The sequence below is a fragment of the Pelodiscus sinensis genome, chromosome 3 (genome assembly GCF_049634645.1).
Source record: "Pelodiscus sinensis isolate JC-2024 chromosome 3, ASM4963464v1, whole genome shotgun sequence".
NCBI lineage: Eukaryota > Metazoa > Chordata > Testudines > Trionychidae > Pelodiscus > Pelodiscus sinensis.
This window is the reverse complement of record NC_134713.1, coordinates 25,662,668-25,688,462: the sequence shown is the minus strand read 5'-3', so window position 1 is coordinate 25,688,462 and position 25,795 is coordinate 25,662,668. Positions and strand designations below refer to the sequence as shown.

General features: G+C 43.5%; 1 protein-coding gene across 1 annotated transcript in view; it reads left to right on the top strand.

Moving 5' to 3' along the window:
* Window positions 1–25,108, top strand: part of GREB1 (growth regulating estrogen receptor binding 1) — a 155,236-nt gene extending 130,128 nt beyond the window's left edge. The window contains exons 28-36 of the mRNA XM_075923479.1: window positions 1,721–1,863; window positions 2,615–2,776; window positions 4,169–4,373; window positions 5,546–5,720; window positions 8,696–8,914; window positions 9,897–10,032; window positions 10,589–10,789; window positions 12,529–12,667; window positions 22,115–25,108. Of these exons, the coding sequence (XP_075779594.1) occupies window positions 1,721–1,863; window positions 2,615–2,776; window positions 4,169–4,373; window positions 5,546–5,720; window positions 8,696–8,914; window positions 9,897–10,032; window positions 10,589–10,789; window positions 12,529–12,667; window positions 22,115–22,278 (1,544 nt within the window). The 3' untranslated portion in view covers window positions 22,279–25,108. The remainder of the gene's footprint in view (window positions 1–1,720; window positions 1,864–2,614; window positions 2,777–4,168; window positions 4,374–5,545; window positions 5,721–8,695; window positions 8,915–9,896; window positions 10,033–10,588; window positions 10,790–12,528; window positions 12,668–22,114) is intronic.
* The last annotated feature ends 687 nt before the right edge of the window (window positions 25,109–25,795 follow it).

Sequence of the window (25,795 nt, the reverse complement as noted above, 5' to 3'; positions counted from 1 at the left end):
CACCCAGGATCAGGTTTGCATGAAAATCAAGGGGGTCCACTGAGACCCCCGACCCTGAGCTTAGAATGGCCGTACTGGGTCAGACCAAAGGTCCATCTAGCCCAATAGCCTGTCTGCCGACAGCGGCCAACACTAGGTACTCTGGAGGGGATGGACTGAAACAATGACCAAGCCACTTGTCTCGTGCCATCCATCTCCAGCCATCCACAAACAGAGGGCAGGGACACCATTTCTACCCCCTGGCTAATAGCACTCCATGGACCCAACCTCCATGACTTTATCTCACTTCTCTTTAAATTCTGTTATAGTTCTAGCCTTCACAGCCTCCTGCAGCAAGGAGTTCCACAGGTTGACTATTTGCTTTGTGAAGAAGAACTTTCTCTTATTAGTTTGAAGCCTGCTACCCATTCATTTCATTTGGTGTCCTCTAGTCCTACTATTATGGGAACTAATGAAGGACTTTTCTTTATGCACCCTTTCCACACCACTCATGCTTTTATAGACCTCTATCATATCCCCCCTCAGTCTCCTCTTTCCTAAGCTGAAAAGTCCCAGTCTCTTTAGCCTCTCTTCATATGGGACCTGTTCCAAACCTCTGATCATTTTAGTTTCCCTCCCTTCTCCCACCCTCTCTCTTCCCCTCTCCCACCTCCTTTTCCCAGTCTCCCCGAGTTTTGTTCAATAAAGAGAGTTTCTGTTTTTGAACACACGTGTCCTTTATTTTGTACATCAGGAAGGAGGGCTAGGGGTTAGTGGAAGGAGGTGAGGGAGGAATGGGGTACGAGCCCCCGATGGGGAGGACTGGGGTGGCTCTGCGGGCTCCTCGGGGTGGAAGCTGTCCTGCAGCCCCCCAATTGACCCCCCCTCCCTGGATGGAAGCCTGCGGCAAGTGCAACTGGGCTGATGGCTGAGTGCTGTGATGTGCCGAGCGTGGGCACTCAGGACACTCCAAGCCAGGACTGCTTTGCTGTCCCTCATCAAGTTAGACAAGCAAGCGGGGAACCCCTGAGAACTGTCTGTCCGGGGTGGGGGTTGCTTCCTTTAAGCACAGCCCTCGGCTAGCCTGAGACATTCCTGAGTCCTAACCTGATGCCCTGCGTGCACTGCTTCCAGCCATCCTTAACCCTGGTTCAGGGTCCACTCAATGTGGACATGCTAGTTCGAATTAGCAAAATGCTAATTTGAACTAGTTTTAAGGTCTAGATGCACTAGTTCGAATTAGCTTAGTTTGAATTAACTAATTCGAATTAAGTTAGTTCGAATTAGTGCTGTAGTGTAGACATATCCTGAGTGAGAACCAGATTCTTAAAAATGTCACACAAAAGAAATAAGTTGGAGAGAGCTTTTTAAACTGTGCCTTGTGAAAGCAGAGATGGTGTTGTCTTCTCTGTTCTGTGCCCAGCACAAGTCAACACTCATCAAATTATTATTATTATTAATAATAATAATACATTAATAATTACACTTTACCTGCACCTCTACATTATTATAAACAAGCACAAAACTATCATGACAAAGCACTTACAACTACAGTTATTTTCTCTTCCCTTTGATACACACAGTAAATCGTTCTAAGATCAGGCTGAATACCTATTTTGTTTGGTGTTCCCACAGTGCCTAAGGCTGCTTATGTTTACAAAAACAATTTATTTATCACTAGGGGATATCATGGGCCCTAGAATCTACTTAAAATTGATACCGTTCATTTTTTAATTTCCAGACAGATCAATGGTTAGAAAACAGGAAGACATGTATATGCGCCGTAAAACAACTCGAATGAGATTATCTAAGTATGCTGCATACAATACATACCACCACTGTGAACAGTGCCATCAATACATGGGCTTCAATCCCAGGTATCAGGTAAGCCATACCTAATTTTAATTTAGGATACTAAATCTGTAGCAAATTTGTAAATTACATTGTGCCTACTGTATAGTATCAGTACTGGTACCCAAGCTGTATAGTTGCTCTGTAAGCATTTTCATAGAGAACTAATGTATAGACTTCGGCCCTGATCCTGCAGTTGGAGCTTTGGACAGAGCCCCAGTGAAATCAGTGGAGCCCTGCCCAGGCATAGGGATCTGTGTGAGTGGGGTTGGATTGCAGATGTTTTATCTTAGTGATCATTAACATCTGATATTGGCCGCAGTGCAAGACAAAAGCATGTTGTGAGTTCGGAAAAAAGCGTCTAGACTGGTGCGATCCTCCGGAATAAAGGGCTTTATTCAAAGTAGGAATAAGAGATCCTCCGGAAAAGGGCTTTATTCCGGAGGATCGCGCCAGTCTAGACGCTTTTTTCCAGCTTTTCCCCAAGCCGGAAAAAAAGCGGCGGCCATGTTTATTTAAATCCCACGGGGGATATTTAAATCCCCCGCGGATTTCCCTATTCCCAAGTTCAAAATTAGCATGCCCCTTCCGAAGAAGGGGCCAGTGTAGACGTAGCCTCACTGATTAATATTAATATGAGTTGTGAGGTGAAAGGTGTCACAGTGCCACATGCTGTATCCATCTGGTGTGATACTGACTTACTGATGTCTATGAACTGAGCTGTGCTTTCTTGGAAAGTGAAGTTAGAATTGAATCATTAGCTTTGTCCTCTTTCCCTCCTCAGCTTTATGAGTCCACCCTGCATGCTTTTGCCTTTTCCTATTCCATGCTCGGGGAGGAGATCCAGCTGCATTTTATCATCCCCAAGTCAAAGGAGCACCATTTTGTGTTTAGTCAACCGGGAAGACAGCTGGAAAGCATGAGGTTACCACTTGTCACAGACAAGGTAGATGGATAATTGTATTTATAGTCACATATGGGGCATAGACAGATCTGATGTAAAAATCTGTAAGGTCAGACCATTCTTTGGCTTCACTACCCTGCTACCAGGAGATGGTGAGAATGGCCTGGCAGTGAGTTGTTTCCTTCTCCTTGGGTGCCCTTGCTGGAGAGGGAGACAAGGTGCAGAAATAGCTTGGAACGCAAGGTCCCAATCAAATACTTTGCTCAGAATCAAGGCTGGTCCTGGGCATGCATTGCTTATTAGCTGGGACTATGACAATTGGAGATTATTATGCAGCAATTCAGGAGTTCTCAGGATTCTGGATAAAGACACTGAAGAGAGGATGGTCTCAGCTATGAGAATCAAATGTACATCATGATGTTTAGCCCATGGCTTAATAGGAGCAAGCAATTTATCACTAGCTTGCCTGTGCTTGCCTGTGGTTCCACCCAACCACATAAAGGAGGGTTTTGAAAGAATCTCTATGGTAACTATGCAAAGAACCTCATTGTAGCTTGAGGGAAAACAGCTGTGGAGGTTATCAGTCTTAGCAGGCTGCCTTGCCTCCATCCTTCAATTTTGATTGTAGTCTAGCAGACGAATGCTAAAAAATACACTGCCAAAACAAGTTAGGCAGCGTCTTTATCTGAGAGAGAGTTTTGTTTCTAAGTTGATCAAAATACAAAATTATCCCAATTTATTGTGTGCCACCAAAAACATCCTCAATTTACTATTGGTTACTGCACTGGAATTAGGTATGTGGTCTCCACTGATTCTAGTCCCACACCTACCACTGTTCTGCTGCGAGACCTTTTGTAAAATCACTTAATCTCTGTACTTTTTCATCAGTAAAAACTGTGCAGTACTTAACTACTTCATAGAATGCTTTGAAGCTTAATGCAAGTGTGCAAAGCACCAGGAGCAACTTGAATGTAGGTCACTATATCTGTGTAATTTTATAATCGTTGTCTTTTCCTTGTTCTTTCACTTTCTTCTCTTACTGTTAGGTTGCTTTCTTGTTCTTCTATTCTTTACTTTCTTTTTTTCCCCTTGGGGCCTGTCAAGCCACTGAGGATTTTATATCCCTGGTAGATCAAGATTTAGCAGTTCTTTCGGGAGCTACACTTATCTGTTCCTCCTTTACCAGTCAGTCAAGTGATTTGAAGCCCTTGATCACTTGATAGCAGTTGTTCTCTTCCAACTTTTATACAAATTCCTAATCTCTCTATTATTTAGATATTAGGCCCGTTTCTCATCTAGTGTAAATCAGCATAACTCCACTGAAGACAGTGAAGCTACCCTGACACACAGCACCTCAGGATCTGAGCCTCTTTGTTTAAATAATATTCAGCATAATACAGAGACTCATCCTTCATTTTTGTATTTACTTTACAGAGTCAGGATTACATAAAAAGCCCCACTTTTACTCCCACAACTGGGCGCCATGAACACGGACTTTTCAATCTGTATCATGCAATGGATGGTGCCAGCCATTTGCATGTTCTAGTTGTCAAGGAGTATGAAATGGCCATATATAAAAAATACTGGCCGAACCACATCATGCTAGTGCTACCGAGTATTTTCAACAGTGCTGGAGTAGGTAGGTATTAGAGGGGAAAAAAGAAGGTAAAAACTGCATATCCTCATATAGACACCCACACTGAGAAGTTTGAAATATTTCATAAAGTGATCCCTCATAATATAATATATCCAGTGCAGCTGATGGCAAGATGGGGGGGGGGGGGGGGGGGAAGAGGGAGCAGCAGCATGTCTAAAGGGGGCGCAGGGTTTTGGGCAGAAGGGTGGGTCTGAGGGCAGCCAGCCCTTACCTCCACCTGGAGCATGTCACGCAGCAGTCCAGGGGTGACTGGGAGTCCAGGGCACTTTTGAATCGCCAGGCCCTAGGGTAACTATCCCTTTGCCTTTCCCCCTCTCCCCCCCCCAGAAGGGTCTGACGATACCTCGCTGCCTACACAGTACTTCAGGAACCATACCCTCCTTCTTTACTGTGATAGGTCGTTCTCTGCTTTGTGTCCCAAATAAATGCAAAATCCAGGAACGCCCGATAAGTCATTCATACTTAACCCTATAATGCTCACATTAGTGAAGTAGACGTGTGACTCTGGAGCAATATCTGCCAGCTGCAACATACGGCAGAAGATCCTTGGCCACAGGACATTTGTCAGTGGAGGAACCATGGCACCTCAAGGCAGCGGAACTTGAGCAGAGCTCCGAGCTGACTAGCCCTAACTGAGTTTGCTGCTGGTCAGGGACAGGGAGTGAGGATGGTGCCTAATAATGCACTCCCTGATTCTGTGCATTTCTCAGGAAGTGTCTGCCAGAAAGTTTTGTCTGGAGCACCCAGGGTCTGCTCTGTGGGGACCCCAAAGGCAGTCTGACAAGGAATTTTGACTGTCCCTACTTAGGTGGGTCCATCACCATATGCAGTGACTAGTCCCAGGAGGTGACAGGTGGAGGTAAATCTGTCTCTCCCTGTTTAAAGGCATTACATAAATTCCCACCACAGAAATCAAACTAATCTTATTAGTTTTCCCAGTGGTGGCTTTAGCAGCCTATCAATACCCATACTTGTCAATTCAGTAGCATTTGGTGGGGAATGGTGACAAATTGTGTCTGGAGTGCTTTAATCACCACTTTCAGAGTGAGAAAACCATGCAATCCTCCAGACTTATCAACAAACAACATCTGTCTCTGCCCCTGACACCTCCTATCCCACAATTTTCCTCTTTTTTATGCTGTTTTTGGCTTCAGGTGCTGCACACTTTCTAATAAAAGAGCTGTCTTACCATAATCTGGAACTGGAACGAAATCGGCAAGAGGAATTGGGGATTAAACCCCAGGATATCTGGCCTTTCATTGTGATTTCCGATGATTCCTGTGTTATGTGGAATGCAGGAGAAGTCAATTGCTCAGGAGACAGAAAGAGGTAAAACAATACAGTTAAAGAATATGAAAAAAGTCATTTTAAACTCTCTTTATCTATGACCAAGAACAACTTGTTGAAATGAGATCCTGGAAACAGCAAGGCTTTTACTCTGTGTAACAAGTAGGGAATAGTATTTGCCTGGGTACAGGGAAATATTTCCTTATATATTTGTCTCCCTATTACCCAAAGGTTAGTGCCCATCTGTGCCCAGTCTATAGCTTCAGTCATACAGCTCAGCACTTCAGTTTAATCCAGCACGACTCATGCTTTTGGCTCTGAAGTTCTGTGATTCAGTTTGGTTGGCCAAGGGATGGCAGGCACATGTGGCAGGCTCATGGACAGTTGATCTCAATAGAGTGGGGCAATGCAGACAGACGAACATGGATGGATTTTAAAGTCCTGGCTTTTATTTAGCTTTAACACAGGGCAGGGGCACTACTTGTACATCATCCACACTCTCCTATACCAGGCATGAAGTAATTCCAGTGAAGGAGTCATAGGACTCCTATCCTACAACACACGATTCAGGGTAGGCTCTCCTCAGCTATCTCATTTCAGGAGTCTGCTCTCTCTGAGTCCTAACCCTTCCCCCACCCACGAGGGGCACACAGGATGTGTAAGGGTGGGAGTTGAGCTTCAGGACCTGATCTTGGTTCACAAGAGTTACAAGCTCTCCCCCTATCCCATGAGCCCATGTCCCATCAGGAAAATCCAGAACCTGTTATTTGTGGGTGTTGTGCACTATAGTCCATTAATCTCACTGGAAACTGGCCACAAGTTGAGAAAAATTAACAATTCCACCAAGTACCTCAGTTAGGAACCAAGCACATTCCTACTTAAACTCCGGGGGCTACGTCTACACTGGCACCCTTTTCCAGAAATGCTTAAAACGGAACAGTTTTCCGTTATAAGTATTTCCGGAAAAAGCGCGTCTACATTGGCAGGATGCTTTTCCGGAAAAGCACTTTTTCCAGAAAAGCATCCATGGCCAATGTAGACGCACTTTTCCGGAAAAAGCCCCGATCGTCATTTTCGCGATTGGGGCTTTTTTGCGGAAAAGACTACAGTGCAGTCTACACTGGCCCTTTTCCGGAACAGTTTTTCCGGAAAAGGACTTTTGCCCGAACAGGAGCAGCATAGTTTTTCCAGAAAAACACTGACAATTTTACAGTAGATCGTCATTGCTTTTCTGGAAAAGCAAGCGGCCAATGTAGACAGCTGGCAAGTTATTCCGGAAAAGCGGCTGCTTTTCCGGAATAAGTGGCCCAGTATAGACACAGCCTGGTAGTTTGAAGATGCTGGAAATGTGAAAAACTCCCTGGCCCTCTGCCAATTAGCCCTATTGGAAAAACACCTTTCCTGGCTCCCATATGGGTGAACAGCTAAACCCATGGCATCTGCAAGCAAATTCCCTTTCCTAGCTTAAGATAGGTAGGATGGATCAGAGCCAAACAAAGCTCTACATGGAACTGGAACTGGAGAATGCATGCAACTCAGTATCACTGGCCCATGGGTGTGAGAGATTACTGTGTGGAGTAAGTGCTTCAGCAAGGATCCCCTTCCCTTCCATTCCTTCCAAGGGTATCTTATTTGCTATTACTCCCATCAAGGTCACCCAGCCATTCTGGATGGCATTCTGGGTAAGATTTTTGAAGGAACTAAGAAGCTAATTGAAATCCAGGGGGAGCCTGGACATTTGCCTCACTTTGGCTCCTTTCATGGCCCCAACCTATATGACTTCTACTTTGTTTAGGTTTGCATATGATAAAAACAAGTGTCTTAGCTTTTTAAGTAACAGAAGGGTAGCCTTGTTAGTCTGTATCTGCAAAAACAATGAGGAATCCAGTGGCAACTTAGAGTGACAAATTTATTTGGACATAAACTTACATGAGCAAAAACACATGTTGTCAGATGCATACAAATCATCATGCAGAGTCATTTGACAAAGTGGGTTTTTGTCCATGAAAGCTTATGCCCAAATAAATCTGATAGTCTTTAAGGTGCCACTGGTCTCCTTGTTTTTAGTTTTTTAAACCCACTTGATTGGGCCGGTTTTATTTATTACTAGAGCTATGCTAAATTTAGCAGCTTTACTTTGAAGGGATTTGGAGACATCTTTTCTTCTGTTTTGATTTGTATGTTTGAGACTCCACTGATTTTTATGTCAAACCCCAAAACAGAAGCAAAGCTCAGTCAAAACTAAAAAAATTCCATGTAGTTTTGTTCAGGGCTAATGGTAAATGAAAAGCCACAGATCTTTCATTTGGAGCAAGAATAAGGCTAACTTAAAACATTTAGGCTACGTCTAGACTGCATCCCTCAGTCGACAGAGGGATGCAAATCAAGCACGTCGAAATTGCTAATGAAGCACGGATTTAAATATCCCATGCTTCACTAGCATAAACATGGCCACCGCTTTTTTCAAAATGGAGGGTTTTTTTTAAAAAAATTGGCAGTCTAGACGCGGATCTGTTGAAAATAAACCCTTTTTTGACAGATCCTGTATTCCTCAAAAAATGAGGAATCTGTCAAAAAAGGGTTTATATTTAACAGATCCGTGTCTAGACTGCCGTTTTTTCAAAAAAACTCCATTTTGAAAAAAAGCGGTGGCCATATTTATGTTAATGAAGTGCAGGATATTTAAATCCCTGCTTCATTAGCAATTTCGAAGTGCCTGATCTACATCTCTCTGTCAACAGAGAGGTGTAGTCTAGACACACCCTTATAGACCTTAGTGAACATACTGACAAATTCAGGCTGTGTTTCAAACCTCTACTGTCAGCCAAAGTTAAATGAGCTTAAGGTAGTTTCAGGTTCTGATTAGAACTAAAGGTGGGGAGGTAGATCTAGCATCTCTGTTGCTTGGTTAACGTGCTCATATTTAAAACTATTGTAAGACACTGCTCAGATGAACTGGATGCTGATTATTTTTTGTATACTTTGAATTTGAAACATTTTTTTCCAATCTGCTGTAGTGAATATACATGGACTGAAAGGAACGTTTCTTTGAAGCAAATTCTGCAACATATCGAAGCAACGCCTAATGTCACTCACTATGCCTTGATTGGGATGAGGAAATGGTCTAGTAAAACAAATAGGGGTGAAATCAGGGAACCATTCTCCTGTTGCCATGTACATGACTTTATCATGCTGAATGTGGATCTGACTCAGAACGTACAATATAATCAGAACAGGTGAGTGAATCCATAGGTGTCACTGGTGTAGACCAAGGACCAAATCATGAAGCGTTCACTCTGGCTAAACTCTCACTGACTCAAGCTGGATTTCTCAGGAGATTGCTAATAGAATACATGGGGCAGTCCTTAGGCATTCTCAGCATACTCAGCTGATTCAGTGGTGCTCCAAATTTAGTAGTGTCCTATGATGCAAATGCTTAGGGCCACCACCGGCAGCACTGGCTCCAGTGGCTCCAATTCCATAGCCCCTCATGCCCCAGCCCTGTAGGCCCCAACCCACTGTCCCCCTCAACCTCCTGCTCTGCCTCCTGGCTCAGTCAGCCCCAATCCCCTAGCTTCCTACTCTGCCTCCTGGCCCCATCAACCCCAGCTCCCCTGCTTCACCTCCCTTCCCTATCAACCCCAGTCTCCCAGCCACACACCCCATGTTCCGCCTCCCAGCCCCATCAGATGCAATCCTCCAGCCTCTGGTCTCCCCACCTCTTCCACCTGCTAACTAGCAGCTCCAACATCTGATTTCAGATCAGGATGAATAGTCTCTATTTAGTTTTATCTCTAATTTGAAATGGGCCAAATTTAACCCAATTAAATCTTAAAACATGGATGAATTTGACTCTTATTTCTTAATTGTGGCTCTTTGCAACTCTGTTGAATGACGAAGTGATTCTGTGGCTTTTAAATGTAGAGGTAGACTGAGGATTTCTACAGAGGGATGTTGAAAATTTCACCTGTTACATGCTTTTTGTTACAGAGGAGAAATAGATGGTCAGAGACCTGTATCTTTGTATATCTCATCTAGGGTCTAATCCACATCTTTTGAACTCAACAAAAACATTAACATCGACCTTATTTGTGGTGGGATCATACTCCTACCCACCTGTACAACCTGCTTCACTGTAGTGTCTGAGTGCTTATATATCTGCTAATGTTCAATAATAAACAGTGTTTATTAATAGCTGTGGTTTCCATTTTTTTCTAGATTTATGTGCGATGATGTCGATTTCAACCTGCGTGCCCACAGTGCAGGTCTTCTGATCTGTCGGTTCAATCACTTCAGTGTCATGAAAAAGCAAATTGCAGTAGGAGGGCAGAGGTCCTTCCATATTAAGTCTAAGGCAAGAGTTGCTATTTTTTTCATTGTTGTTAGTTATTTGTTCAGTCATTAACCTTTAAAGTAGAGAGCTGAGATTTGCTGGTGTACATTCTATTGCCAGAGATGGGACATGTGTGCCACTAGATTTTTTTTAACATGATACTCCTAGAACTCACAATTCCAAGGGCATAAATGTACCCTGACCTCTAGTCATTCATCTTCCTGTGTAACGTCTTAAACAACACAATTTTTTTTTAAATAAGAAAGCCTTCCACTGTGAATTTGAGGTAGAACTGTTGTAAAGTACTACCTAACAACTCCTCCTTACAGCGTTGCACATTCTGGAAGAACTTTTGATTCAAAGCAAAATCCCAAAATGCTATGTAAATACACATGAACTCCAGTTTTCCATGGACATCTAAAACTTTTGGGAGATAGGAGCTTTGAATAACCTGTTTTTGATCACGATATGCATTTTGGATTTTTGGAATGGAGATGTATTTTGTACAACCCAAAATTCAGATTATTGGGGTGTGGCTGATCAGGGTTTATCTATATCACAATTTTTTTCCGGGTAGGTATCTGAAACTCCAGTTTCAATCGCACCTGCTCAGTACATCTGTGCTCCTGACAGCAAGCATACGTTCTTGGCAGCACCTGCTCAGCTGCTCCTTGAAAAATACCTCCAATACCACAGCCATCGCTTCTTCCCTCTCTCACTGAAGAATTATAGCCATCCAGTGCTATCTGTGGACTGTTACCTTAACTTAGGACCACAGGTACTGAATAATCTTCAAGTAACTCTGAGGTTTAGGCAGATATTTAACACAAGTGTTGTACTAGTTCTCTGATATATCACTTTGGGATTTTTACATGGCCTCTTAACAATATCATGTTAGATCATTGTGATGTTTAAAAACAATTTGTAAGTTACAAATAGAAAATGAATGATTAGACGCAACGAATTAGTATGTAACTAAAAATAAAGTAGGCAGAGAACAATCCTACAGTTGCAGTAAGGAATAGTTATAGTAATCTAGTCTGTGTTTTCTATTTGGATCTGAATAGCCCTTTTGTCTTACATAGCATTTTATGAACATTGACTAGTCCTCAGAACATCCCTGTAAGCTATTATGCACAGCTATTGAGGTGTCTTAATGGGGAAATCGAAGCCAAGAAGTGAAAGTTACACACAAGAGCTTACATTAGAATTAAGAAGTTCTTGGTTCCAAGTCCTGTGCTCAGACTGTGCCCCTCTCTAAAACCAAGATATATATTTGGACTTAAATGAAAATCAAGTATGAATGATGCTGGCAGGCTTCTGGTAGTGTTTTGATTCATTTGGTTTTGACTTCTCATCCAACTATACAAAGTTGAAATTGGGTATATGTGCCAATTCATCTTTCTCCCCAAGTCAGCCATGTAATGGACTTCACAACTTGTTCTGTCCCCAAATGTTCTCAGTTCCTAAAGTTCCTTTATGGCTGATTTCTGATAAGCTCAAAGACACAAAGATTTATGGAAGATTTATTTATTGGAGGAGATGAACAAACCTTTAAACATCTCAGTGAATCTCCAGGGTTCTTAACAGGCCTGAGAAGTCCCAGTGAGGAAAGAGTTTTGGAAAGCGAGAGGCTCTAGGGAAAACCTTAAAATTCAATCCTTATACACTTATGGACATGCATAATTTTTGCTTATACAACTAGTCTAATTTATTCTCAAGTATAATTATTTACCTCCATAATAGGGATGTAAACTAGTCAACTAGTTTCTCCCCATCCCCCTTGCTGCCTCCTTCAGGAGCAAGAGCTGGTGCTGGGGGAGCCTGCTAAAAAGATGGTTCCCGCCACTATCGTCTCTTTGGGGGGCAGGGGAAGCAGAGGGTAGTGGGGACCAGGAGAGAGCATACTGGCTCTTAATGCATTTAAAAGAGCCGGGTTAGCTCCTGACCCAGGAGCTAACCCCACTGCGGCTCTGCCTTTTAAATGTATTAAAAGCCAGCAGGCTCGTAATACCTTTAAAAGGCTGATGCACAGTGGGGGAGGAGGACCCAGCGTGACCTGAGAAATCCATCAACTAGTCAATTAGTTTTAGTTGATTAAACTTGATTTGATTAAACTAAATTTGATTAAACTAAATTTAACATCCCTACTCCATAAGTGTTTGCTGCATTGGACCATTCAGCTGTGTGAGTGTGTATGTGAGTGCATGCATACAAACACGGAAAGCATATCACAGATTTCTGTTTAAGGGGAAAGATAGTTGCTGAGGATTGTAAATCCTGATAGGTCTACCTAACTCTTTATACAGCACTTTTTGTTAAGTGGAGGGATTTTTATTTGGGGGCAATTGAGATGCTCACGAATGGTTGATCATGAAGGCCATTCCTACAGTTAGGAAGGATTTCTAAAATGTAAAAATGTTATAGATATTTGCAGCTCCATGCAAATCCCTAACAAGCAACACTACTTTGAAGTCTGAACAAAATTAATTTCTGAATTTTCTTTCCTCCAATCAGATTGCAGTTTGCTATGTGAGTTCCCGGCCTCATTCTCTGAACATCAGTTGCTCTGATTTGATGTTTAGTGGACTCCTGCTTTACCTTTGTGACTCCTTCGTTGTAGCTAGTTTTTTGAAAAAGTTTCATTTCCTGAAAGGTGAGCTGCAGAATGATTGTTACAAAATGCAGTGTCTGTCTGGTTTGGGGTAGTCAAATCCACCCTTGGGCAGAAAGAAACAAATACTGTTTTGCATTTGTACATAAATAAACCAGGTACATGTCTTCCTATTTGGGATCACACCAGTTCAGCACTACAGCAGACTAACACATACATCATCATCAAGTATTATCAGTTCTATAGATATTTGAAGTTAGGTAGGCATTCCCCTGAGTTGCCTAATGTATATTCATAAATATTCCATGTGTGTTTGCAGATTGGGTATTTGTGTGCATGCAGTAGGCATATGTCACTGTATGCATGGAGTTGTCCCTCTAATTTTCAGAATCTTACCCTTAAGATTCTACTCAGTATATAGAATCATAGAGCTGGAAGAGACCTCAGGAGGTCATCAAATCCAGCTTCCTGCCCAAGGCAGGACCAATCCCAACTAAGTCAACCCAGCCAGGGCTTTGTCAAGCCGAGACTTAAACACCTCTAGGGATGGAGATTCCACCACCTCCCTAGGTAACCCATTCCAGTGCTTTACCACTCTCCTAGTGAAATAGTTTTTCCTAATATCCAACCTAGACCTCCCCCACTGTAACTTGAGACCATTCCTCCTTGTTCTGCAATCCGTCACTATTGTGAACAGGCTTTCTCCATCTTCTTTGGAACCTCTCTCAGGAAGTTGAAGGCTGCTATCAAATCCCCCCTCACTCGTCTCTTCTGCAGAATAAACAAACCCAGATCCCTCAGGGTATGTCTACACTACCCTGCTAGTTCGAACTAGCGGGGTAATGTATGCATACCGAACTTGCTAATGAAGCCTGGGATTTGAATTTCCCGGGCTTCATTAGCATAAAGCCAGCGCCGCCATTTTTAAAAGCCGGCTAGTGCGAACCCTGTGCCGCGCGGCTACACGCGGCACGGGCTAGATAGTTCGAACTACGTAGCCATTCCGAACTATCTGTACATTCCACGAGGAGTACAGATAGTTCGGAATGGCTACGTAGTTCGAACTATCTAGCCCGTGCCGCATGTAGCCGCGCGGCACGGGGTTTGCACTAGCCGGCTTTTAAAAATGGCGGCGCCGGCTTTATGCTAATGAAGCCCGGGAAATTCAAATCCCGGGCTTCATTAGCAAGTTTGGTATGCATACATTACCCCGCTAGTTCGAACTAGCGGGGTAGTGTAGACATACCCTCAGTCTCTCCTCATAGGTCATGCGCTCTAGCCCCCTAATCATTTTGGTTGCCCTCCGCTGGACCCTCTCCAATACGTCCACATCCTTTCTATAGTGGGGGGCCCAGAATTGTACACAATATTCCAGATGTGGCTTCACCAGTGCCGAATAAAGGGGAATAATCACTTCTCTGGATCTGCTGACAATGCTCCTCCTAATGCACCCTAATATGCCATTAGCCTTCTTGGTTACAAGGTCACACTGTTGACTCATATCCAGCTTCTCATCCACTGTAATCCCCAGGTCCTTTTCTGCTGAACTGCTACTTAGCCAGTCAGTCTCCAGCCTGTAACAATGCTTGGGATTATTCTGTCCCAAGTGCAGGACTCTGCACTTGTCCGTGTTGAACCTCATCAGATTTCTTTTGGCCCAGTCCTCTAATCTGTCCAGGTCACTCTCGACCTTAACCCTGCCCTCCAGCATATCTACTTCTCCCCCTAGCTTAGTGTCATCTGCAAACTTGCTGAGGGTGTAATCCATCCCTTCATCCAGGTCATAAATAAAGATATTGAACAAAACCGGTCCAAGAACAGATCCTTGGGGCACTCCGCTAGAAACCAACTGCCAACCTGACATCGAGCTGTTGCTCACTACCCGTTGGGCCCGACAGTCTAGCCACCTTTCTATCCATCTTACAGTCCATTTATCCAATCCATACTCCCTTAACTTGCTGGCAAGATTATTGTGGGTGACGGTATCAAAAGCTTTGCTAAAGTCTAGGTATATCACATCCACTGACTTTCCCATATCCACAGAACCCGTTACCTAATCATAGAAGCTAATCAGATTGGTCAGGCATGACTTACCCTTCATGAATCTATACTGACTATTCCTGATAATTTTCCCCTCTTCCAAGTGCTTCAAAATGGATTCCTTGAGGATTCCCTCCCATGATTTTTCCAGGGACTGAGGTAAGGCTTACTGGTCTGTAGTTTCCTGGATTATCCTTCTTTTTCCAGTCATCTGGGATCTCTCCCGATCTCCACGAGTTTTCAAAGATAATGGCCAAAGGCTCCGCAATGACATTTGCCAACTCCCTCAGTACCCTCGGATGCATTAAATCTGGGCCCATGGATTTGTGTATGTTTAGCTTTTCTAAATAGTTCCTAACTTGTACTTTCCCCACCAAGGGCTGTCCACCTCCTTCCCATTCTGTGTTGCCTAGTGCATTTGTCTGGGAGCTGACCTTGTCTGTGAAGACCGAGGCAAAGAAAGCATTGAGTACTTCAGCTTTTCCAGCATCATCTGTCACTAGGTTACCTCCCTCATCCAGTAAGGGCCCCACACCCTCTCTGATCACCCTCTTATTGCTAACATGCCTGTAGAAACCTTTCTTGTTGCCCTTCACATCCCTTGCCAGCTGCAGTTCCAATTGCGCGTTTGCCTTCCTGATAATTACCCTGCATTCTTGAGCAATATATTTATATTCCTCCCTAGTCATTGGTCCAAGTTTCCACTTCTTGTAAGCTTCCTTTTTGTGTTTAAGCTCACCATGGATGTCCTTGGTAAGCCAATCTGGTCACCTACCATATTTGCTTTTCTTGCTGCATATTGGGATGGTTTCTTCCTGTGCCTTTAATAAGGCTTCTTTAAAATGCTGCCAACTCTCCTGGACCTCTTTCCTCTTCATGTAAGCATCCCAGGGAATCCTGCCCATCAGTTCTCGGAGGGTATGTCTACACTACAGAGTTAGTTCGAACTAATGGACGTTAGTTCGAACTAACTTTCATAGGCGCTACACTAGCGCTCCGCTAGTTCGAACTTAATTCGAACTAGCGGAGCGCTTAGTTTGAACTAGGAAAACCTCATTTTACGAGGATTAAGCCTAGTTCGAACTAGCTAGTTCGAATTAAGGGGTGTGTAGCCCCTTAATTTGAACTAGTGGGAGGCTAGCCCTCCCCAGGTTTCCCTGGTGGCCACTCTGGCCAACACCAGGGAAACTCTATTGCCCCCCTCCCGGCCCCGGACTCCTTAAAGGGGCACGGGCTGGCTACGGTGCCCGTGCCAGGTGCAAGCCTGCCAGCACCCAGCCAGCAGACCCTGCACCTGGCACGGCTCGAGCCAGCCACCCGATGCCCCCCAACCCTCCCCCTCTTCCCGGGACCAGGCTGGCGGCTCCCGGGAGCTTGCCCGGGACCGCAAGAGGCGGGCACCCGTCTGGGCTAGTGCAGACATCGTGGATCTCGTTCACGATCTCCGCACTAGGCACAGGAAAGTGGCCGTCTAGGGCAGGAGAGCTGCCAGCCTGGCCACCCAGGAGCAGGTGTGCATGAAAATCAAGGGGGTCCACTGAGACCCCCCGACCCTGAGCTTAGAATGGCCGTCCTAGGTCAGACCAAAGGTCCATCTAGCCCAGTGGCCTGTCTGCCGACAGCGGCCAACCCTAGGGACCCTGGAGGGGATGGACCGAAGACAGTGACCAAGCCATTTGTCTCATGCCATCCCTCCCCAGCCTTCCACAAACCTTGGGCAGGGACACCACTCCTACCCCCTGGCTAATAGCACTCCATGGACCCAACCTCCATCACTTGATCTCACTTCCCTTTAAACTCTGTTCTAGTTGTAGCCTTCACAGCCTCCTGCAGCAAGGAGTTCCACAGGTTGACTCATTGCTTTGTGAAGAACAACTTTCTGTTACTAGTTTGATGCCTGCTACCCATTCCTTTCCTTTGGTGTCCTCTAGTCCTTCTTTATGGGAACTAATGAAGAACTTTTCTGTATGCACCCTCTCCACCCAACTCCTGCTTTTAGAGACCTCTATCCTGTTCCCCCTCCGTCTCCTCTTTTCTAAGCTGAAAAGTCCCAGTCTCTTTAGCCTCTCTTCATATGGGACCTGTTCCCAACCCCTGATCATTGTAGTTGCCCTCCCCTCTCCCAGCTTCTCTCTTCCCCTCTCCCACCTCCTTTTCCCAGTCTCCCCCAGTTTTGTTCAATAAAGACAGATTCCATTTTTGAACACAATCGTCCTTTATTTTGTACGTCAAGAAAAGGGGCTAGGGAAGGGTAAGTGGAAGGAGGTGAGGGAGGAATGGGGTACGAGCCCTCGATGGGGAGGACTGGGCTGGCTCTGTGGGCTTCTGGGGGTGGAAGCTCTCCTGCAGCCCCCCAATTGCCCCCTCTCCCCAGATGGCAGCCTGCGGCAAGTGCAGCCGGGCTGATGGCCGAGTGGTGTGATGTGCCCAGTATGGGCAGTCCGGGCCCTCCAAGCCAGGACTGGTTTTCAAGCGGGGCACCCCTGAGAACTCTCTGTCCGGGGTAGGGATCGGGACCCTTTAAGCACAGCCCTCGGCTAGCCTGAGACAGCATCTCCACGCTCTAAGTCCTCCTCTGATGCCCTGCCGGCACTGCTTCCGGCCATCCTTAACCCCGGTTCAGGGTCCACTTAAAGTGGACATGCTAGTTCGAGTTAGCAAAACGCTAATTCGAACTAGTTTTTTAGTCTGGATCCGGTAGTTCGAATTAGCTTAGTTCGAATTAACTAATTCGAACTAAGTTAGTTCGAATTAACGTTGTAGTGTAGACGTACCCTGAGGGAGTCAAAATCTGCTCTTCTGAAGTCCAGGGTGTGTATTTTGCTACTCACCTTTCTTCCTTTGGTCAGGATCCTGAAATCTACTATCTCATAATCACTGCTTCCCAGGTTGTCACCCACCTCTACTTCCCCTACTAATTCCTCCCTGTTTGTGAGAGTAGGTCAAGCTGTGCATGGCCCCTGGTCAGTTCCGTTTGCACTTGTACCAAGAAGTTATCCACAGCATTCTCCAAAAACTTCCTGGATTGTCTGTACATTTCTGTATTGGTCTCCCAACAGATGTCAGGGTGATTAAAGTCACCCATTGAACCAGGGCCTGCGATCTGGAAGCTTCTCTCAATTGTCGAAAGAAAGGTTCGTCTACCTCATCCACCTGATCCAGTGGTCTATAGCAGACATCAATCACAACATCACCCCTGTTGCTTCCACCTCTAAATTTAGCCCATAGAGTTTCAACAGTCTTTTCTCCCTCTAAGTACTGGAGCTCCAAGCAGTCATACTGATCTCTTACATACAATGCAACTGCTTCTCCTTTTATCCCCTGCCTGTTCTTCCTGAAGAGTTTATACCCTTCCATGACAGTGCTCCAGTCATGTGAGTCATCCCACAAAGTCTCCATTATTCTAATCAAATCATAGTTAATCATAGAATACTAGGACTGGAAGGGGCCTCGAGAGGTCATCGAGTCCAGTCCCCTGCCCTCATGGCAGGACCAAATACCGTCTAGACCATCCCTACACTAGATATTTATCTAACCTACTCTTAAATATCTCCAGAGATGGTGATTCCACAACCTCCCTGGGCAATTTATTCCAGTGTTTGACTACCCTGACAGTTAGGAACTTTTTCCTAATGTCCAACCTAAACCTCCCTTGCTTCAGTTTAAGCCCATTGCTTCTTGTTCTATCCCCAGAGGCCAAGATGAACAAGTTTTCTCCCTCCTGCTTATGACACCCTTTTAGATATCTGAAAACTGCTATCATGTCCCCCCTCAATCTTCTCTTTTCTAAACTAAACAAACCTAGTTCCTTCAGCCTTCCCTCATAGGTCATGTTCTCTAGACCTTTAATCATTCTCATTGTTCTTCTCTGGGCCCTCTCCAATTTCTCCACATCCTTCTTGAAATGCCGTGCCCAGACCTGAACACAATACTCCAATTGAGGCCTAACCAGTGCAGAGTAGAGCGGAAGAATGACTTCTCGTGTCTTGCTCACAATACACCTGTTAATGCATCCCAGAATCATGTTTGCTTTCTTTGCAACAGCATCACACTGCTGACGCATATTCAACTTGTGGTCCACTATAACCCCTAGATCCCTTTCTGCTGTACTCCTTCCCAGACAGTCGCTTCCCATTCTGTATGTGTGAAACTGATTGTTCCTTCCTAAGTGGAGCACTTTGCATTTGTCTTTATTAAACTTCATCCTATTTACCTCAGACCATTTCTCCAATTTGTCCAGGTCATTTTGAATTATGACCCCATCCTGCAGATTAGTTGCAACCCCTCCCAGCTTGGTATCATCTGCAAATTTAATAAGCGTACTTTCTATACCAATATCTAAATCGTTGATGAAGATATTGAACAGAGCTGGTCCCAAAACAGACCCCTGTGGAACCCCACTTCTTATGCCTTTCCAGCAGGATTGTGAACCATTAATAAGTACTCTCTGAAAGTATGTCTACACTACCACCCTAGTTCGAACTAGGGTGGTTAAAGTAGGCAACCGGAGTTGCAAATGAAGCCCGGGATTTGAATTTCCCGGGCTTCATTTGCATAAAGCCGGGCGACGCCATTTTTAAATGTCCGCTAGTGCGGACTCCGTGCCCGCGGCTACACGCGGCTTGGACTAGGTAGTTCGGACTAGGCCTCCTAGTCCGAACTACCGTTACTCCTGGCACAGAAGTTTCACGAGGAGTAACGGTAGTTCGGACTAGGAAGCCTAGTCCGAACTACCTAGTCCGTGCCGCGTTTAGCCGCGGGCACGGAGGCCGCACTAGCGGACATTTAAAAATGGCGGCGCCCGGCAATATGCAAATGAAGCTCGGGAAATTCAAATCCCGGGCTTCATTTGCAACTCCGGTTGCCTGCATTACCACCCTAGTTCGAACTAAGGTGGTAGTGTAGACATATCCTGAGTATGGTTATCTAGCCAGTTATGCACCCACCTTATAGTAGCCCCATCTAAGTTGTATTTATCTAGTTTATTGATAAGACTATCATGTGAGACTGCATCAAATGCCTTTCTAAAATCTAGGTATACCACATCCACCGCTTCTCCCTAATCCACAAGGCTCGTTATCCTATTAAAGAAAGCTATCAGATTGGTTTGACATGATTTGTTCTTTACGAATCCATGCTGGCTGTTCACCTTGCCACTTTCCAACTGTTTACAGATGATTTCCTTAATTACTTGCTCCATTATCTTCCCAGGCACAGAAGTTAAACTAACTGGTCTGTAGTTTCCTGGGTTTTTCTTATTTCCCTTTTTATAGATGGGCACTATATTTGCCCTTTTCCAGTCCTCTGGAATCTCTCCTGTCTCCCATGATTTTCCAAAGATGATAGCTAGAGGCTCAGATACCTTCTCTATCAGCTCCTTGAATATTCTTCGACTGGGCCAAGGCTTCTAATTCTTCCTGTTTGTTTCCCATGCTTTTCGCATTGGTGTACAAACACCTTAGACAACCAGTTGATCGCCCTGCCTTCTCCATCTGAATCAGGGTCCTCCTTTGTTGCTCGTTCCTCCGTGTGATTCTTCCCAGTGTCCGACTTCCTCACTTACCTCAGGGCTTTGATCACTGTCCCCCAACGAACCTAGTTTAAAGCCCTCCTCACTATGTTTACAAGCCTGCTCAAGAAGTTGTTCTTTCCTGTCTTGGTTAGGTGGATCCCATCTCTTACTAACAATCCTTGTGTCTGGGACAGACTCCCCTCTTGGAATAAAGGATGGATAGTTCAATATTACTAACAAATAATTACCAAATTCATCAATTTAGTGCTGAATGTTCCAAACTGACACCACTGGACTGTGATACCCTTTATCTAAAAACAAGCAATTGTATTGCCAGCTTCCTTCCTGCTACCCTCCACTGTGTTGTAGGCCTTACCTTTTCTGGAGACTTGTCCCAGTTGCAGCTGTCAGTGGCCAGCCACTAATGCAGCTGCATTATTGCAAATTTGTGGCTAGGCAAAGCTGGAGTAAACTGCATGAGTAAGCTTCACCTAGTTTCAAACAGAGTATGCCAGACTGATTCAAGTGGTGCAGTGTAGTGGTTTTGTCACTATAGCGGTGGTTGGCTATTGAAGACTGAATTTTATGGCGCGGGTAAGGCCTTAACCTTTACCTGGAGGAACAGAACTGGAGATAGAAATTTTAGGAGTAAAAGTTAGTTAAGTTTCCTTCCATCTCCAGCCCTTCCAGCAGGAGTATTCAATACTCACAGAAATAGAGGGAGCTGTCCTCTTTTTTTTCTTAAGTGACACATAACTAAGGGATTCACTTCTCTTCATTTTATAGTCTAGTAAACCTTTGAAATCTATTCTTCTGAAGAGTATCCCCAGAGAAGGTGGTTCTTCCCTGTTGTTTGTCTCTTCGTGTTCACTTCTCTTCCCCGTGTTGGCTTGTGTGCAAATGTAACTTCCATTGTCTCTGGACTCACCTTGCTCAGTTGACACTGGAGACACAGGCAAACAATCAAAACTATTCCTTTCTTTATCAAGTCTGCCCCCAAAACATATTCTGGGAACAAATTTCCAGCCTACATTACATAACTGTTTACCTACCAGCCACACACTGATCATGGAATGATATTCATGACCATGACCAGTTCTACTAGCTGTTGTTTGAGGCCTTCCTCAATATACTTTGGGAGTATAGTAATATTGGATAGAATCAGTTGATTCAGTTGCTTTTTCTTTGGAGTTTTGACCTTTCCCCCATTGGTTGTCTGGTTCCTGATTGTCTATGATTGCTTATTTTAAAAAATTGCTGGTTTAGGATTTTGGCTTCACATGGCAGATATTGATACAGGTCTAGATTCTTCCAACCTTACATTGAGTAAAAATGTAGGCCACAGTTCAGCAAAGCACTTAAGCATGTGCTTAATTTTAAGAACATTCTTAAATCCATTCCTGCTCAGCAAAGCATTTAAGCACATACTTAAGTGTCCAGTCACCTGTTTTAAGAACTAGGTGCTTTGGTGAATTAGGCCCTGCCATCCCATTGCAATTAGTAAGGTAGTACTTAGTGTGAATAAGGGTATTAAAGTCTGATCCATGAAACTGTCATAAATGTAACACTTGATCCTGAGTTATCAGAAGGACTAGATGGGTCCCACTATCATAATATCTGGGCACCTCACAATTTGGAATGTATGTACTCTCACAACATCCCTGTGAGGCACAGAAGTATTATTGCCATCTTAAAGATGAGTAACTGAGGTATGGAGAGGCCACGTAAGCCTGATGTCATACAGGAAGTTTCTGACAGAGCAGGTAACTGAACCTGGGTTTCCCAAACCCTTCACTAGCACCCTAAACACAGAACCATCCTTCCTCTCTCTTCCAGGGACAAAACTTCCACTGAAATCAATTGAGAACTTGATCAGGTTAATGATTTAGAAGATAAAACAAAACACTCATAATTATTTGTTTTAACCATTCTTGTAGGTGCCACCTTGTGTGTTATTTGCCAAGACCGCAATTCTCTTCGCCAGACTGTTGTCCGTCTAGAACTGGAAGATGAATGGCAGTTTCGACTGAGAGATGAATTCCAAACTGCCAACACTAAAGAGGATAGGCCACTTTTCTTTCTGACTGGACGACATATTTGATTTAAAAAAATGAGCAGGAGGGGGCTTTTGAGAGGTGCTGTGCTCTGAAAGTGTTTCCCGAAGAGCCATTTATTGAGCAATTCTGAAGTATTTTTCTTAAAATTATATTTAACAACTCATATATGCTTCCATTTCCAAGCATTGGAAGTGACTTCTAATTTAATAACCTGTAGAAGTAATTCCTGATATCTGGGAAAGAAGTACTGACTCACTACTTCACATGGAGAAAACTTTTATGGACAATAAGAGAGATCATATTTCTTCTGCCAAAACAGAGAGCACACATGTTTTAAAATTAAGATATTTAGAAACAGTTTTGTACAATTAGGGAATGTAAATGTAGGGAAATAGGGAATGTAAATTTAGATGTAGAGTTTGTTCTTTTTATTTATCTAGACATCAGCACAATACATTAGACCAAATATCGGATTTTACAGGAATTTTTATATTCTGGCAGTACATTATTACTGATTGATACAGAAAAGCTTTTTATACCAAGTGGTATAAAATATATTTTTTATGTAATGGGAATTGGTTGCAACCAAAACTATGATATGAGTGCCTGGATAATTTTATCATCTAGGATATTTTGGGGGAAGTGTAATTAAAGTGTTTGTTTAGTCAAGAAAGAGCACTTTGAAAGCACACTTATGAAAGAAGGAAATAGAAACATTTATTCCAAAACACTTCCAATTCTGGGACAAATTCTAAGATAGTTGATGAGAACTAATGGGAAGATTAACAACAACCAAACTTTGAGATAAATAATTTTGAGCTAAAGGAACTGGTGCTTTCGGTTACAGGTGAATTTGTTGCACTGGCTTAAAACTTCAAACCAGGTCACCAGGCAGTTAACACAGGAGATATGTTTAGCACTGAAGTCCAAATATTCTCTCAGAATGCTTTCTTGCTAAAGCACTTCAAAAGAGCTAGGCAGTCAAGCTTGCATATGTAGAAATCTAAGAGGATATTTAGCAAAAGCATCATGCAGTATCATATTTTGCACACGGTGGTGTTAAAATGTAGATTGAATGCTGAAAACACCTTGTTAGAGTTATAGACTTACTCTCCAAAGCTGAAATCCCAGAACTTCATGTTTATCCTTATGGAGTCAGTGGCTCTGAACTCTGGGTTGGCCAAAGCACCCTATACCAGGTGTAGGCATGAAAGGTGGCACAGAATTGAGCAGAAAACTCTTTATAATATGTCATCCTACTTTAACTGGTTACACTAACCGTAGGAACATTTTGTGCTGGTGAAGCAGCGTTAAGTGGCAATAACACATTTGAGGCATTGCAACTAAGATGCTAATAATCTGTGCCAAAGAGCTGACTTTGATTTATTTGCAGGGAATAAAAATAAATTAAGTGATTGAGAGAGATTTAGGCTGATGTTTATACTGTTGTTTGGGTAGAAAGTGAAATGTTTGTATATTTCATTGTGCTGTTTTTGTAGTGAGAACTTTCTTTTGTAGTTTTGTTTTATTCTCTGTAAATAATATCGCCTGTGCAGTTTCCTACATTTGATTAGTTAATTTAAACTTTTTAAAGGGTTGTAATATTCAAGTCTTATTCATCCTTTCTAAATAAAATATGTAATGCATTGGTAGGTGTCTTGATGATGTATGACCATGGTCAAGTGCTCACGCTCACAGGGGATTACTGGCAAAAGGAAAGCAATAAGATTTAGGATTGCCTTGCATGCATCAAGAGGAAATATAGTGCTGGTTAAGCTGCGAGGAGTCCTGTGGCACCTTATAGACTAACTGAAGTGTTGGAGCACTATGTGCTGATTAGTACATAGTAAATCAGGGGTGGGCAATAATTGTTGCAGGGTGTCCACGTCACAGATTTTGGTATATGGTTGCAAGCCAGCTATGGCCCTCCCCAGGAAGGCACAAGGCCTCGGGAGGAAGGGATGGGGCTGGGACTACAGAGAGAGAGAGAAAGAGTGACAGAGCTTTCCCACCCCCAGACCAATCATGGTTTGGGAGTGGGATAGCCCCGCCCCTTCCTGTTTAGGCCTCACCCCTTCTAGGGTGGCCCAGGGCTACTTCAAAAAATTATTAAGTGGCCCCTGGGCAAAAAATATTGCCCACCCCTGGTCTAATGGTTCTGCGTTCTATTCCTGACTTTGAGCAGATCATTTAACCTCCCGGTGCCTCAGTTTCTGCAGTCATAAAATAGATGTATTAATATATAACTTGTCATGGGGAGGTTCTGAAGCTTAATTTTTAAATGTTTGTAATATGCTTTGAGATGTGTAGCTAGAAATTAGAGAACTACACAATATTTTAACTGATAATTTGCTTTAAAAGTTCATCCTGTCAAAAGGAATTGGATTACGTCCTTCTGTAATTAAATAATTACAACATTTTAGAGTTTCAGCCAAAAAAACTATGTGCACCTTAGAACCTCTAAGTATAAAACAAGTTAATTGGAAGCAATTGTTTAAAAAAGCATTTCCAGAATGCAATGCTTAATTCATTGGTGCCATGCAGCTGCAATTCCATGTTATTCTGAACTGTACTTAATGTGCCAAAATAAAACATCTGATTTGACTAGAATTGCAAACCACGCTAGTTTGTAATATCACTAACTGCCATCCACGCCAATGTGGTCATTAGAATAGGTAATCTATGCTTTTTTGTTCTGTAAATTGGAGGTATAGGATGCCATTATTTTTAAAACAGCATTGGTTTCAAAGTATTCCTGTCTGAAGAGACAGCATAATACGCTCTCACAAGCAGAGAACTGTAGTTTCCCCACATCTCAACAAAAATGTAGTGGGCAAATGCTGTAACGAAGTTTCCTATTACTTATCAAGGCCTATTTATGTTTTTATCATTGCACTGTGCTGAGTATACTTGAAATATAATTGTAAATAATTACAACTAAACTACCTAATCAGTGAACTGAGCTCATTTTGATGCACCATCTTGCTTTTTAAAGGGTGCTAGCATGTTTGTATGTGAACTACCAAAATCCAGTTCTGCATGAGTTTCATCACCTTTGTTCTATTGCACTTTTTATGTCACAATGTTCATGTTTGACACAAAATGTACATTTACAAAGCTACCTGCCTGCACATGTCAGTTATGCCTGGATGGTGTTGCATACTGTGTACTGGGCATGGTACAATCTGTTCTGTCCAAGTAAATCCCATCTAAGCAATGCTTAATAGCCAGGTTTTGTCCTTCCATGAGTCCAGGATTGAAAGATTTTCAACAGCATTCAACCTAGTGAACTACTTCCCAGAATGGCCAGGAGAAGGCACCATATATACAGTGAGTAGAGTACCTGGTCACAGGAGGGAGCTGGGGTATCCATTCAGAGACACTGAAAATGAAGAACTAGGTGCGGCTTGTGCAAATATTTTGCCGGGTGCAATATACTTGGGTTTCTGTCCCAGGGAGTGTGGGTGTCATTGTACCCAGCTGGTTGATGCAGCCTTGTGATTAGCCACTGGGATATAAAACAATCAGCCTTCTTTCAGCCAGGGTGATGGGGAAGGAGAA